Source organism: Pygocentrus nattereri, chromosome 27, assembly GCF_015220715.1.
Source record: "Pygocentrus nattereri isolate fPygNat1 chromosome 27, fPygNat1.pri, whole genome shotgun sequence".
Classification (NCBI taxonomy): Eukaryota; Metazoa; Chordata; class Actinopteri; order Characiformes; family Serrasalmidae; genus Pygocentrus; species Pygocentrus nattereri.
The window spans coordinates 25,723,963-25,740,360 of NC_051237.1; the positions used below are offsets into that span (position 1 = coordinate 25,723,963).

At 41.6% G+C, this 16,398-nt stretch overlaps 1 protein-coding gene across 1 annotated transcript; it reads right to left on the minus strand.

The window, feature by feature from the left end:
• Window positions 1-196: 196 nt before the first annotated feature.
• ube2m (ubiquitin conjugating enzyme E2 M) lies at window positions 197-15,818 on the minus strand. Its single transcript, XM_017716959.2, has 6 exons — window positions 15,368-15,818; window positions 7,899-7,993; window positions 6,836-6,874; window positions 4,673-4,776; window positions 4,503-4,566; window positions 197-424 (listed from the first exon to the last, which is right to left on the minus strand). Exons 1-6 carry the CDS (start codon window positions 15,480-15,482, stop codon window positions 284-286), a joined length of 558 nt encoding a protein of 185 aa, XP_017572448.1. The 5' UTR covers window positions 15,483-15,818; the 3' UTR covers window positions 197-283.
• Between the last annotated feature and the right edge of the window lie 580 nt (window positions 15,819-16,398).

Consider the following 16,398-nt stretch of genomic DNA (forward strand, 5'->3'; position numbering starts at 1 on the left):
GCGTTTCAGCTCAGCCAAAAACAACAAAACAAAACAAAAAAATCCAAACCAAAACAGTGGGCACCAGCAGAGTGGCATATCTATCGCCTCGGCCATCTCCGAGCAACGTTATTTTCTTTTTTAACTGACTGTTCAAGCCTCACCTGTCTTTAAAACCCCACCCACCTCCAAAAAAGCCCCTCCCACCCCCGCCTGCCCCCCCTCCGCTCTCCGTCAGTGTCAGTCAGCGTGTGTAAACGATAAATGTGTCTTGGTATGGAGCGCCGGCCGGCCGGGCGGGGCACTATTTCAGACACCGCTCGAAGTAGGTGGCCCCCACGTATCCGCCACGCAGCGACCGCTGGACGTTCTGCTCGAAAAGCCGCCGGTTCGTCTGCAACACCTCCGCAGCCTCTTTGTTCAACGGGTCTTCGGGATTTGGCTCCTGTAGGGGGCGCAGAAGGACAAAACGGAGTAGTTTAGCAAGTCAAATACTGAAACTCACGTACTGGCAACATTAAAGGGACAGTTCAGCTGTTTTCCCCCTCTTACTCCAATCAGTTCAGACGTGTTTGGTGTCTGAAGTTTGCTTCTATAGTTTTTTAGCACTGGAGCTCCGAGGCTAACGTAACCAACACTCAATAAAAGATATATTTAGCAATTAGTACGGTGCTAATCTAGGCTGCATGGACGGCTCTCGGTAGCTTTTATTTCTTTAATAACTGATTGTGATAATTAGCCCTAATAATCAGACACATCAGCAAATCCATCAATGTGGGAATCACTTCTAAACTTAATACACATAAAGATACAATAAACACCCAAAACACATTCAGAAGGACGAAAATGAAGTCAGATTCTTATTTGCCGGCTTCTTGTTCAAATTTTCTCCGTCCCACCTTAAATGGCGCAGCTTCAGACACCAGAAAGTAACTGCTGCACCATTTAAGGTGGAACGGGAAACCTCGAACAAGAAGCCGGCAAATAAGAATCTGACTTCAGCTTCGTGTAAGAAGGTGCTTAATCTATTATGAATCTACACGGACATTAAGGAATGCTGTAACTGACCGCCACAAAGCTTTAACCATCACTGTAAATAAATAATGACTACATAAAGTTAAGACCCCCTGAATAGACTATTAAATGAAATAAGCTTCATATAAAACCAGAGGAAAAACAATCACAGCAACAGGTTCTCTGGGCCTCATTAACCACACGGCCATATCTACACAAACATCACAGAGACATGAGCGTGGGGCACTGCGTTCCCTCTGTTATAGAATCCTATCCCACTTTCTGAGAGTAATATTCTTGAAATAGTGTCATTTTGGACAATGTCTTTCCTAAGAACAGCACAAAAACAGTGAGCACAGGGGTCCCCCAGGGCTGTGTGCTGAGCCCCCTTCTGTACACACACTTCACGTATGACTGCGTGTCCTCCCAGAACAACACCAGCATCATCAAGTTCGCTGATGGTACTACAGTCGTTGGACTGATCACTGGTGGGGACGAGACAGCGTACAGGAAGGAGGTGGCTGAGCTGGTGGCCTGGTGTCATAACAACAATCTCTCCTTGAATGCAGACAAGACCAAGGAAATGATTGTTGATCCAAGGAGGAAGCGGGAGCTACACACACCCCTGTATGTTGGTGAGACTGAGGTGGAGAGGGTGAAAACCTTCAAATTCCTCAGCATCCACATCAGTGAGGATCTCACTTGGTCCCACCTGGAAGTCCCAGCAGCAACTGTACTTTCTGAGAAGACTGAGGAAATTTGGCATGCCAGCCAAAATTCTCAGCACCTTCTACAGGAGTACAGTCGAGAGCGTTCTTACCAGCTCCATCACGGTCTGGTATGGAAACTGCACTGCTCAGGACAGGAAGGCTCTCCAGCGTGTGATCAAAACTGCCCAGTCCATCTCAGGAGCAGCCTTCCCCTCACTACAGGACATTTATCACACCAGGGTCATCAGAAGGGCACAAAACATCACCAGGGACAGTACACACCCCCAGCACAGACTCTTCACACTCCTACCTTCAGGCAGACGCTAAAGGAGTGTGAAGTCCAGGACAACTAGACTGACCAACAGTTTCTATTCACAGGCCATCAGGCTGGTGAACACCTCACTGACTACCTCTTCCCCCCTCCCAATCTGAACTGATTTAACCTCACACTCAATAACTGCACCTTACCTGCACTGCACTGCTGCTGTTAGAACAATACTGTTTACATCTATTACTGCACAGAACAGTATTGTTTACATCTGTTTACATCTGTCACTTGATGCACTTTATGAACAGCTGCTCCACATATTTGCACATACGTACGTGTAGCTAATTTTATTTCATCTTTGCACACACTGTACACTTTTTTACTTTTACTTTTTACTACTGTTTTTTAGAGTTATTCTTTTTTATTCTCTTAAGAGTATATATGGTGAATGGAGAAACAGCAAAGTAAGAATTTCATTGTACAGTGTAACTGCCTGTTCTGCTGCGCACACGACAATAAAACTCTTGAATCTTAAACTGCCGCTCTGTAATGGTACTGAATGCAGTCCAGCAGCGATGTTGACCTCTCCAAAATGGCCTAAATGATCTACTCTCCTTAAAGCATGAGATGTTGTTCAGTATCTCTAATAAAGTACATCAGCACAGGTGACATCAGTAGCAGCCAGGGACAGGGACAGGGACGGGGACAGGGAAATGGGGGTGCTGAGGGAGCTGAAGCACTTCCAGATTTCAGGATTATTTAACTGCAACCGCTAAAAATACTTCTTGAAAAAAAAATTGTAACAAATTTTAGGGTGAATTTTAGGGTTTGTATTTTTTCTTTATTCATAATGAATAAAGATATTCATATTGGGGGCAGTCGTGGGCTGGAGGTTAGGGAACTGGCCCTGTGACCGGAAGGTTGCCGGTTCAATCCCCAGGGCCGACAGTCCATGACTGAGGTGTCCTTGAGCAAGACACCTAACCCCCAACTGCTCCCCGGGCGCCGTGGATAGGGCTGCCCACCGCTCCAGGCAAGTGTGCTCACTGCCCCCTAGTGTGTGTGTTCACTAGTGTGTATGTGGTGTTTCACTTCACGGATGGGTTAAATGCGGAGGTGGGATTTCCCTGTTTTTGGGATTAATAAAGTATCACTTAACTTAATCTGCCGTAGCCGTGCACCGTGAGTTAACGCTGCATTTTTGATTCGCTTACCTCATCGACGAGGTCACTCTGGGGGTGTCTCTAAAATGCAAGCGATATTAGCAGCCTAATTTCTGAATATAAATAAAGTATCTCTATCTAATGTTATAGCATCTCACATTTTAAACAAGTTTTCTCCAGATCGAGTGTCGGGTATGTCATCTCTCGCCTCTTATAGCAAGTTGTGCCATTTCAGAACTTTTTCAGAGAAAAAAAGTAAATAAATTCACTGCTTAAAATTTCTACACCTCCAACCTAAAAGACCTTCCCAAATCCCTGCTGTAGAACATACTGTAATCTTTAAACATGGACTAAAGGGTGGACAAATTCAGGCTTCCAGCTGGCTGCTGCTGCATTTAGCTATGCTAATGTACTTTAGTCCATGTTTATAGAGAACAGTGATTCTTACAGAGTCAGAATCCAGAGTCACACAATCTAGAGACACTGAACACCTCCACATGCTTTGATGAATGCTAATTGGTGAAGTAGAAGCTTCCATTACTTATAACTCCAGTACTAAAACTAAAGGACATTCCCAAAACTGAACATGCCGGATCAATTGCATTTGTAGTAAAGGGAGGGACTGGGGAATTTAGATTTTTCACTGCACTATCCCTTTAAAATAGTACAATAATTCACTTAATATAAGGAAAAAAAAACACTAGATCAGAGGTACTAATAGGCAGACCACGGTTCGAGTCCAGACCCAGACGCTGTCCTATGCGGACCGGGACCTATAACTGATAAACTATGGAGGATTATTTAATTTAGACAGGGTGGTCTTTTTTTTTTTTTTTACTCGGTGTAGCTTTTCTAGCCTTTATGGTAGCTTTAAAGGCCGGGAGACTCTCAGGCCAATCACATGCGCTGTAAATATCACATGTGGCGCTACTCAGCCAATCAGATTATGAGCCTAATCTTGGCATCAGCCCAGTGTCTTGCGGGCTGGCTGGGTGTCTGGTACCTGCGCGCAATCGAATAAACTTCACTTCTCCAGACATACGGCTGGTCCCCTGGTTAAGCTGGGATTCATCAGTATCATCTCATCTTAATGTCTTCAAAGAAAATGATTTGTCCCTTCAACAAAGACTGTTCTTTCTTATAAATCACCAAAAAAAACAGTAAACAAATGTGAAAGTCTCAACACTGTGAGGCTGTGAACCTTCGGACATAGTGAGCAGGACACACTGTGTTTTATTCTATTATTATGCACCTGAGAAAAGCCTGAACGAACTTCATTACTGTAGACACTTTCCTACTGACAACAAACCTGGACTGAACTGAAAAAGAGAAAAAAGGGGAAAAAAGTGATTTATAAGGTCCACTCACTAAGAATAGATACTGTAGTCCGTATATGATGGAGTTAATTGTCAACACAGGCTTCCAGTCTTCTCTGAAAGAGGAAAGAAAACAGGCGAATTACTTAATTTAACTCACTGAGGATACAGTAGATATAACAGTATAACAGGATATCTGCAATTATGTGCTTTAGAGGGTACCTTAAAATATTTAGACAGACGTTTCCCTCCAGGTCGATGTTGGGGTGATACACCATTGTTTCACACTTCACTTTAGGTGGGTCGTGAGGGTAGCCCTGTCCTACCTGTGAAAGCAAGAAACGGGGTCAGAAGTAATCCTGAAGAGCTGCAGCTGCAAAAGTAAACGCAAGTAACTTTATAGACGGAAAACGGATCGGAATCTTTCAGCGTCACGGGAACTTCGGGAATACAGTACTGCTCACTGTCCTCCTTCAAATCTCTTTTCTCAGCACTTTCATTCTTCTGCTCACTGATGGCTTTTCCCCCCTCTGTAAAGCCACTGCAGGTTTGAGAAATATAAAATATATAATAACGTATATAAAAACATATTTCTATTATTATTAGGAGCCAAGACTGAAATCTGCAGTTCTGCGGCCGATGGTTCTACGCACAGGGCACATTATTTGTTTATTTTTTGGTCCTGCGGGTAGGCCTGTCACAATTATTACATAATCACCTGATTGCAATTATTTGACCTAATCACAATTATTTATTATAGTAGCAATTATTTCCCACAGTAATTAGATTATGTAAATCATACTGTACTGCGCTGAGCTAAATAAATGTAAATGAATCACTTTCTTCTAACTTTGGCTTCGATCACACAGCAGGTAAAAGTGCCCAAATCTGATCATCTTCTTCATGTGTGACACAGACGTGTGTCTGAGCATCAGTGTGAACAGATAAACACACCGATCCGTCACCGATGTGCGGCAGTGCGACTCCGTCTGAACAGCCAGCTAGGAATTCATGCGGCTTTTAATATATTTTTTAAAATATATTTATTTATTCGATTTTCACTTTACATGCTTCCATAATATTAACAATGATTGAGCATTTTTAAAGATAAAAAGAGAGAGAAAAAAAAAAAATATATAAAAATAATAAAATAAAATAACAGACACAGTAAAAACAAGGGGCACACTACAGTAGTCTCACAAACAGCCACAGAATCAACTGAGCAGTGGAAATGAATAAGATGGATTAAATAATAGGTAAATAAAGCAGCTAGAGGTTATGCACATTGGCCAAGTACTCCAAAAAAGGGTTCCATCTTTTAAAAAAATTTTCCAAAATACCAGACAACACATATCTGAGCCCCTCAACATGCAACACATTTGCTACTTCTGAGAGGCACATTTTAAAAGTAGGTGGGATGGTCGACTTCCACAGCCTTAAAGTGATCTTCTTAGCAACTATCAGACCATATGTTATATCAGATTGCTATAACATATTCATTTCAAACTGCAGACAATGAGGGATTCCAGTTACCGTTAAAGGGCCCATAATCTACATCTTTCATGTATTTTATTTTTTTCTCCAGGGTCAACTTGTAACGTGTGTTTTTTGTAACAAAAGTCGTAATTCATTTCTACATGACCATTTCCACCATTGCCGTATCGATTCGAATTAATCAGTCGTTTTTGTTACTGTGCCTTTAAGACCAACATATGCAAATGAGCCCTGTTCTGATTGGCTGTCCTGTATTGAGCCTCATTCAAAAAGCAATCTGGGCTGAAACACTCCTTATAGCCTCAGTGTGAGTGGGAGGGGCTGAACTGCTAAGCGCTGAATAGGCAGATATATGTAAATGTGTTGGTTTCTTATTACCGCTTATATCAAAACAGGAATTTTTGGTTCTGACAACAAAATCTTACGTAGTGCAGCTTTAAACGTACGTTTAATGTGTTATGGGACGTTTAAGGTTGGTTACGTTTTAAAGATAAATGCTGAAAACAAATTCTAACATTTTAGATCCAGCTAGAAACTTCACAGCCTCTGCTCTTCTAGAACAGCTTTGCATGTTGGAACATTGCTGTGAGGATTTGATTGTATTCAGTCACAAGAGTTGTGAGTTGATTAGTTGTGGATCACATCCATCACTCCACTTCATACATGTTCACAGTTGAGTGTTTTCAAATCATTTTTGTGTTCTTATCTGAATGGAATGATTTTTCAAGATATTATTTTTTAATCAGCCACAAACGCTGCTTTTTCTGACGCATGTGGGTAAGTTTAGACAAGTTCTGAGAGTCGTGGCTCTGAGAACACACAGGAGAATGCTGTCTGCAGAAGCAGTGCTCGTTTACTTGCTTTTCTGTCCATGACTCGTGGGATTCTTACCTTAAAGCTGAACACGAACTTCCCTCCTTTATAGAAGCCCTGTAAAGCAAATACATATAAATACATATAAAAATACACCTAAATGTCCATGTGGTGCACCAACCAAGACCATCATCAAGGTCGCATTTAGCAATGAATGGTATCAATATAAAAACAGAGCTTCATATTTATATGTATTGGTTGCAAATCAGTTCTGGCGAAATGCATAGCTTTCTCACATTTGGGGGAATTCCACAGATTTTTCTAAACTTCTGCATAATTAAAAGACGTATAGATGTAAACAGAGCAGTTCGGTGTGAAACGCTCTGTTCTAGATAAACTCACCGAGTCAGAGCTGTTCACAGTGGTGGTGATAGGAACCAGGCGCCCCCCTCTAAAAGCTCCTCACAGAAAGTTCCTACATGAACTGGTTCTGAATTCCCTGCCTGATGACTGAGACGCTTTTTTATGAGAGTTTAGAGAACTTCAACTCCATTCATGGTGGAGGGAAACATGCAGGGCGCTGTGCGGCAAAATAGTCCCCAAAGAAAACTCAGTATTCCAGATTTTCCACTGTTGTCCATCATCAACATTCCATATAAGCTCAGAAGACCCGTGTAGGTTCTCTAGTGGTTCTGGATGGTAAATAAAGTGTCTATATCTGTGTTGTAGTCATGGCGACGCCTGGTTCCCATCACCACCACTGTAAAGACGTCTGAACCGTTTCACACCAAACCCTCTGAATCTCTCTGTTTACAACATGTTAACCAGTTAATTTTAGAAAATAGTGGGATTTCCCTTTAACAGCAGCACCTATTAAAGTGAAATGTAAAATTCGAAAGAAAAGCCAATTTCAGGCACATAGTTCCTGTGCTAAGGATGTTGGATGTTCTAAGAAGTTACAATGCAGTTCTGTAAGTTCTTCAGCACTTAACTTTTTTTTAGTTTTTTGATTTTTTTACTGCAGTCACTATTTCACCACAACTAAGGACAATGACAGGCATCATTAATCATTACTGCTGCCTCGCTAAGACGCAATGTAACACACTGATCAGACTGAGAGTGACAGAAGTGTAGAAGTGACCTCGTCTGGTGAAATGATGAGTTTAAAGTTCAGTAGATCATCCTGATCAGGAAACACAATCTCACACGTCTTTGGAAGGTTCAGCTCATTGATATCTGAGTGAGAGAAAGAGACCAAACAGGGAGACAGTTACTTTATATAGTTATGAACTTCAACTGTATAACATCAATTAGATTTAATTAAAAACTTTTAAAAGTAGAGCTATTCTGCATTATGTTCTGTAAGCTACACCTAGAATAAATCGTTCAAATGAAACAAAACCCCAAAGATAAATGACTAAATCAGCCTAAGACCCAAAGATAAATGATTAAATCAGCCTAAAACCCAAAGATAAATTACTACGTCAGCCTAGGACCCAAAGATAAATGACTAAATCAGCCTAAGACCCAAAGATAAATGACTAAATCAGCCTAAAACCCAAAGATAAATTACTACGTCAGCCAAGGACCCAAAGATAAATGACTAAATCAGCCTAAGACCCAAAGATAAATTACTAAGTCAGCCTAAGACCCAAAGATAAATGACTAAATCAGCCTAAGACCCAAAGATAAATTACTACGTCAGCCAAGGACCCAAAGATAAATGACTAAATCAGCCTAAGACCCAAAGATAAATTACTAAGTCAGCCTAAGACCCAAAGATAAATGACTAAATCAGCCTAAGACCCAAAGATAAATGACGAAATCAGCCTAAGACCCAAAGATAAATTACTAAGTCAGCCTAAAACCCAAAGATAAATGACGAAATCAGCCTAAGACCCAAAGATAACTGGCTAAATCTCAATAAATCCAAAGATAAATAACTAAATCTGAATACCTACTGAGTCACTAAAATCAGCCCAAAACACAAAGATAAATCACTACATTGACCTAAAATGCAAAGATCAATTATTAAATCATCCTAAAACAAATATAAAACACTAAATCAATTAAATAACCTGGTGTGGATCAGCTCTTATAAACAAATGGTAAACATCATGGTGTGTTTTTCTTCACACCAATTATTTTTATTCAGTCATAATTCATATTTTATTCTTAGCCATAGTAAAGGTTCCCTCTCTGGGATATTGTAATAATATTTATTTAGAGAATGACAGACGTTTAGGGTTCTGAGCTCATGCCCTGTTGCCCTTCAGCCTCTAGTTGTTCCTGTTGGAGGCGAAGCTGTTTTTACTTCCACCAATCACCCCCCACCCACCCTTTCACCACCGCCAAAACAACCCCCCTCCTCAACCCTGCGTCATCAGCAATGTACATGTTAATAAAGGGGTTCTGCCTTCAGTACTGATACAGAATAACGTGACATCACTGTCAGTAATGAGGCATCTGGGTGTAGCCTATCAGAGTAAAAGGGGGAGGTGGGGAGGGCGGAGCTCATGATATGGACACACCCACTGTAATGACTGCTTTTTTTTTAACGGTTTGTAAACGTAGACGTTGTGATGCATGGGGAGCAGGCGGAGCAGCAGGAGCTGAAACTTTAAATAGTAGACAAACTAAAGTTCTCCAATAAAACGTTTTCAGTTTTTGCCGAAATTCATCTGTTAATTTGTCTGTTAATATAATAACCTGTGAGACTTTGATATTTTGGATATTGAGTCCACCAATTTTACTGGAGGAACTGTTTACTACAGTGAAACAAACATACAAGCACACGCAAACGTTTGGACATCATTGGTCAAATGACATGTTGATTCCTGTAGCTGAAATCACTGCAGGGGCTCAGAAACACCTCTGAAAACCACTGTCTGTGAACACAGTTCGTCGCTGCATCTACAAATGCTTTTAAAACTCTAAAACACAAAGAAGAAAGCAAATATAAACAGGATCCAGAAATGCTGCCACCTTCTCTGGGCCTGAGCTTATTTAAAATGGACTGAGGGAAAGTGGAAAAGAAATCTGTGGTCCTGTGGGCAGCAGCACTGCTGTGTCTGATCCACTCATACCAGTGCAACACACACTAACACACCACGTCAGTGTTACTGCAGTGCTGAGAATGACCGACCACCCAAATAGTACCTGCTCTGTGAGGGTCCATGGGGGTCCTGACCACTGAAGAACAGGGTAACAGAGTATCAGAGAAACAGATGGACTACAGTCTGTAACTGTAGAACTACAGAGACCAGCTATACAGTAAGTGGAGCTGATAAAGTGGACAGTGAGCGTAGAAACGAGGAGGTGGTCAGAACGTTACGCCAGATCGGTGTAGATATATCATACCCATATAAGTTGTGACAATGATCTTTCCTGAGGCTTGTTTTTATATATGTGTGTGTGTGTGTGTGTATATATATATACATATATAAATAATATATATGTAACATGGTTAAACACCAGCCTGAGTAAAGATGCTGGTTGACACTTTATTCAAAGCTGAAAAGAGATGATGGGACTTTCTGGTCCAATGATTTTGTTGTGATACCAACAACACGGCTCTCGTGACATCCCTGCAATTAAACCAGGACCGAAAGGAACAACAAGTGTATCACCAAGTACATCTACATTACCACGCTGGAAAAACAGGCCAGCTCAGCACCAAAAACCATCATAAAACCACATGGTGCTTCCACACAAAGGCTACACCACTTCACCACGTGAGGAATCACTTAAGCATTCAAATAGTTCACTGAGGGTTCATGGTTTCTAAACGGAACCGTCGTCTTTACTCAAGAACCTTTGAAGAACCACCTTTTATAAGCGTGAACGTTACAGCCCCCCCTCCAGGCAGGGGTGGTCTTTGTCTACAGACCTCTGTAGTTGGTGTCATGAACCCATCAGGAACTCCAGCTGGTTTTCTCTATGAGAAAATGAACGGGATTTCTGAAATTTGACGCCATCACGTCCTGCGGGGAACAACGGCGCTCCAAATCTGATGTTTTGTCCTGTGTACATTTTCTCCCCCATTCGTCACTGGATCCTCTGAAATATGAGGTCTTTCAGGAGCTGAAATATGGAAGCAGCTCCCTCTGTGGTGACGGCGATCGAACAATGCTGCGCACCGAAATGACGCGGCATGAAAGTAAGTCTACTAATGAACTTCAACACTGTTACAGTTGGTCCAAAAGTCTGGAGAAACTGGAGAAAATGCTTCTATTTGACACTCCTTTCGAATTTAATACAAAGCTTCTTATTGTACACCAGTTATTATTATTATTATTATAACCAAAATAATTACACTCAAATGTCACAGATTCTAAAAGTGATGCATTTTCCCTTTATTTCAACTCGGAGTAGAGAGACCCTCATTTACAGTGTAGCCGAGTCAGCACAGAAATCAGGGATCAAGAAGTTAAATAGTAAAAACATAAATGCTAAAAGTAAGAATAAGCACCAAATAACATTAAAATAACAACAATTTAGGCATTTAATAAATATGATAAAATAAGGATCAATAAAAAATATACTTAATGAAATAAAGAAATAAAATGTGTAAAACAACAACGATATTAAAATAAAAGACCAGTATAACGAAGATGAAACAACTAAAAACATACAAAAAAATCACTTTTAAAGTTAATTTGTCACTGCAATATTGAAAGACTTTACTTTGCTTGCTGTCTAGCTCTACTACATTTCACGGTTTTAGGCAGATTTAGTGATTTTATTCTTAGTATTTGGTAAAATAGTAAAGTAATCTGACCTTTTTGTACAAAGGCCTTCACGTGGTCAACTTCACAAATGTGCTTTAGTTTGAATTGCGGCCTAGAAATTGTGTAGAATCTTGTGTAGAATCTTGTGTAGAATCATTTCTTCATTTTAATTGTCATAACTTGTACACTTCTCAAGGTTCTACAACTTTTGGTTGTTTGTTTCCAGTTTAAATGAAAAAATACCAGATTGTCAATGTCCTCTCAGACTTCTGGGCCCCACTGTTAAGAACCAACACCAGCTACTGAAACTGCAGGCTTTTCTTTGTGGGGTACTTTTAACATTATTCGTATTTCAGCTCCTTAATGACCTCGTATTTCAGAGGACTGGCAGACGTTCACCTATACAGCGATTGGAGTATGTGTGTTCACCACAGAACCCAACAGCAACAGAGTAAAAATCGAAAGCAGCTTCTGCGGCGATCACGACACAGAGGACGCAAACCATCATTTTCAATGGAGCCCTGATGGACAATTCTGCCAATGTTCCTCAGACGACCTCTAGTTTACCTCAGCGTGCCGCCAATAATTTTCCCAACATCTGCTGTCAACTGCAGCTGCGAAATAAACCGGATGTTGACTTATTTTTAAAGAGCCATGGCTCAATGGCTACGTTTGTATGCAAAGATTTTTGCGAATCCAATTAAACATATTCTAATTACAGATTAAGACTGAGGTGTTTCTCACTCTACTCAACAATCTGATGAAAACTCTTCATTTACATGCTCACTACAACTAATCAGATCCAAAATGACACCATGTGAGTCCAGTCAGAGTGAGATGAGCAGCAGTGAGCAGTGATTGTGGTTTTAATGGCTTTAAAATGACGTCAGACTCAGGAAAACGTCCTTCACACGTCCTTATTAAAGAAGGCCGAGAGGAAGACGTCGTGTTCTGAGACACATAAGCTGGACGTCCGTCCCACCGCCGTCTTTTAAAGATCAGAGCATGAACTTCGTCTCCTCTGCAGACCAGTTTCTGCTCCGCCGTGTTGAACGGTATAAACTCTCACTGTGACGCGACGCACATGCAGAACGAACTTAAACTTTCCGATAGGGAATGTAATCGGATACAGGCGTTTACATGGATATTATTCTATTTAACGGATTATTTACAGGGTTACCGACCTCGATCAATTAGATGGAAACTGCATTCCAAATGGCCTCAATCGGACTAGACTATTCCGCCTGAGGTGTATGAATGTAGAATACATGGATGTATTCTATTCCAATTGAGCTATTACTCGGATTATTAATGGATTATCAGGCTGCGTGTAAATGTGGTTACTGTTAATATAGATGAACCCAAAATTACACAACAGAAAATAACAGTGCAGAGCACCCCCTGCCTTTATCCACCTCAAATAAACAATCTCCACTGATCAAGCTCTCCACTGACAATCCCCCTTTACGCCAGTAACACTGTCACCATGTCAATGTTTGTGTGGCTTCACAACGCCGTTGGTTGCGTACATCTAGAAAGACAACATAACTACAGAGACCTATTGCCCGGTGCTCCTGACCACATCTCACATTGGCTGGAGTGACTGCTTGCCTTCTATATCTTTTTGTATTCTTTTTCCTTTTTGACAGACTGGTTTGGTCTAAACTGCACAGAATTCATTACCTGTAACACCACGTTAGCAAAAGAAAGAAAAAAATGAAATTACAGATAGACTAGCTACATTTACCTGCAGTCTGATAATCCATTAATAATCCGACTAACAGTTCAAGTGGAATAGAATACGTCCATGTTAACACCTCAGTCAGAATAGCCTAGTCGAATTGAAGCAATTCGGAATCAAGTTTCTATCCAATTCAACGAGGTGGGTAATCCTGTAAATAATCTGTTAAACAGAAGTACTGGGTTCAATTTCTGGCTGATTCCAGGTTGTTCAGCTGTTCTTCTGTCACAGCTGCCGACTGAAAAGCTGCTCAGTGGTGACGACAGTTTGGGAATTTAGCGTCGTCTCGTCTTCAGAGTCGGACCAAATCGGCTGTCGGTCAGATGTGGTCTTAACAGTGTCTGTTTTTTGTTTGGGGCAAAGTAAGAAGTAAAAATGTTCAGATGGCTCGAGCGTCTCCTACAGCTGTCAGAGTCGTTGCTTAGCAACAGCCTCTCAGCGGAGTGATAGTGTTTATGAAAACCTGTGATGTTATGGTGAAACAACAGCACCGTTAGAACGACACTCAACCAATCAGCATATATATATATATATATATATATTGCATATATAGCCGGTTTATTGATGTATGTGTAGTTGAGGTTTTATTGTGTTTTATAGTGAGGAACTGTAATCTGAGAATCAACTCATTTTGGGATCGACTCCCAGCCCTAACGAGGCCCTACTGTAGGCTTCATTTTTTTTTCATAACGTGATCGCAAACGTAAACACCGTGACACCTGCCGAGTAAAACGAAGTGTCACAGCATTATTAGCTGCGATTAGAAACCATCACCAGCATCTATTTCCTTCTTTAATTCATACGAATAGGAAAACACACTACCCAGATAGTTTTACTGGCTGGTGAGTGATAATAATGAAGGAACTGCCTCATGCTTTATCTATTCAGAGTCAGATCTTTGTATGCCACCGACTTTAAAGAGCAGGCTTATGAGCAAACTCAATAAACAATGGCAATAAAGTCTAAGGGATTACTGATAGCAGAACCATATTAAACCCTATTTAAAGCTTTCCGCCATCAGGTGCCCACAAATTTACGGTCTATTAAATTTCATCGCAGTCTCCTCGACTCACAGCCGGACTGAGTTAATGCTAGAAATCACATATAATCGACATGATGCCCTAAAGAAATCCCAAATCTAAGACAAAGACATTATTTACCTCTGATCACCTGAACATACAGGCTTATAAGCTGAAGATCTTTTTTGTTTTGTGGTTTTGGCAGAAATGCCTCAGACTTAGGAGCTTGAATCAGATCTTAAATACTTAGAAAAACACAACTAATGAGTTACTTTATTCAGAAATGTGCACTGTAAGTGTAACAGCAATGAAGTGACGCATTACTGTGGTGTAGGTAAGGGTTCTAGGCAGGGATGTCACGTTGTTCTAACCACTGGACAGTGGCAGTGATGCTGCCATCACATTTTAATAAACTTACCGTTTGTTTACTGTCTTATATTTACATTAATCTCGCAGTTCATCTCCGCCGCCTCTAATAAAACATCCTGTAAACTTTTCTAGTCGGCTAAGCTAACGAACAGCTAATTTAACGTTAGCTGGCACAGTTTCCCAAATCTAAGACTGGAAAAAAACACGGATTCACGGATTCTGAACCAAACAATGCAGAAAACCGTGTCTTGAGGCTGACACTCAATAACCGGGCGTTAAATATGTACATTTGACCGAGTTAGCTTAGCTAATCTGCTCTATTTATAAAGGCTTCTATCAGGAAATGAGCTAGCATGCTAACTAGCTTTTCAGAGTCTGTTTGTGAAATACAGCTTCACTCCCACCTGAGACAGGCACGGTGTTAAACTTATCGGGATGTTTAACGAATTAAAAGCCCCCAAACCAGCTATTAAAACCCCGAACCGTGACAACAGATGAGCATGTTTGGCTCAACGGTGCTAGCTAGCTCGTTAGCCTAGCTAGCTAACTAGTATTCGCCGCTTTCGCTTCTTCGAGCTGCGACGTTTCGTTCTGGTTTAAATATCGAGCTGTTGTGTGGATGTAAACCATCCAAGTGGCTTTGACCAAGAGTGCGGTTGATGTTTATGTTTTCCGGACCGTGTCTGTTCTCCCGGGTCTCTTCTAGTGGCTTAAATCAAGCTGTAGCCCCGGCGTTAGCCGGCTAGCCTACCTTTCTGTATCCGCAGCTGGGCCGCGCTTGCTTTTTTACCCCCGGCTCCGGTTCTGTTTCCTCCGGCAGATTCTTCATCTTTTTTCTGCTGTTTTAAAGAAAAGAGTTTGATCATGTTTTGTGTGGCTGTGTGCCGGAGTCCGTGTCCTTTATGACTGTGTACGTGTGGGGCTGATGGTGAAGGCTGGAGCTCAGAGAGATGGATGTGAGTACACCATTCAGGCCGAGAGAAGCAGCACTGAGCTGAACTACACTAGCACTGGAGCTCAGTCACTCTTACACAACTAAACTACCACTGAGCACAGTCACACGAACACCCCGCTCTGTCACTTTTACACAGTCACACGAACACCCAGCTCTGTCACTTTTACACAGCTATACTAACACTGAGCACAGTCACACAAACACCCAGCTCTGTCACTTTTAAACAGCTACACTGACACTGAGCACAGTCACACGAACACCCCGCTCTGTCACTTTTAAACAGCTACACTGACACTGAGCACAGTCACACGAACACCCAGCTCTGTCACTTTTAAACAGCTACACTGACACTGAGCACAGTCACACGAACACCCCGCTCTGTCACTTACACAGCTACACTGACACTGAGCACAGTCACACAAACACCCAGCTCTGTCACTTTTAAACAGCTACACTGACACTGAGCACAGTCACACGAACACCCCGCTCTGTCACTTTTACACAGCTACACTGACACTGAGCACAGTCACACGAACACCCCGCTCTGTCACTTTTAAACAGCTACACTGACACTGAGCACAGTCACACGAACACCCCGCTCTGTCACTTTTACACAGCTACACTGACACTGAGCACAGTCACACAAACACCCAGCTCTGTCACTTTTACACAGCTACACTGACACTGAGCACAGTCACACAAACACCCAGCTCTGTCACTTTTACACAGCTACACTAACACTGAGCACAGTCACACAAACACCCAGCTCTGTCACTTTTACACAGCTACACTGACACTGAGCACAGTCACACGAACACCCCGCTCTG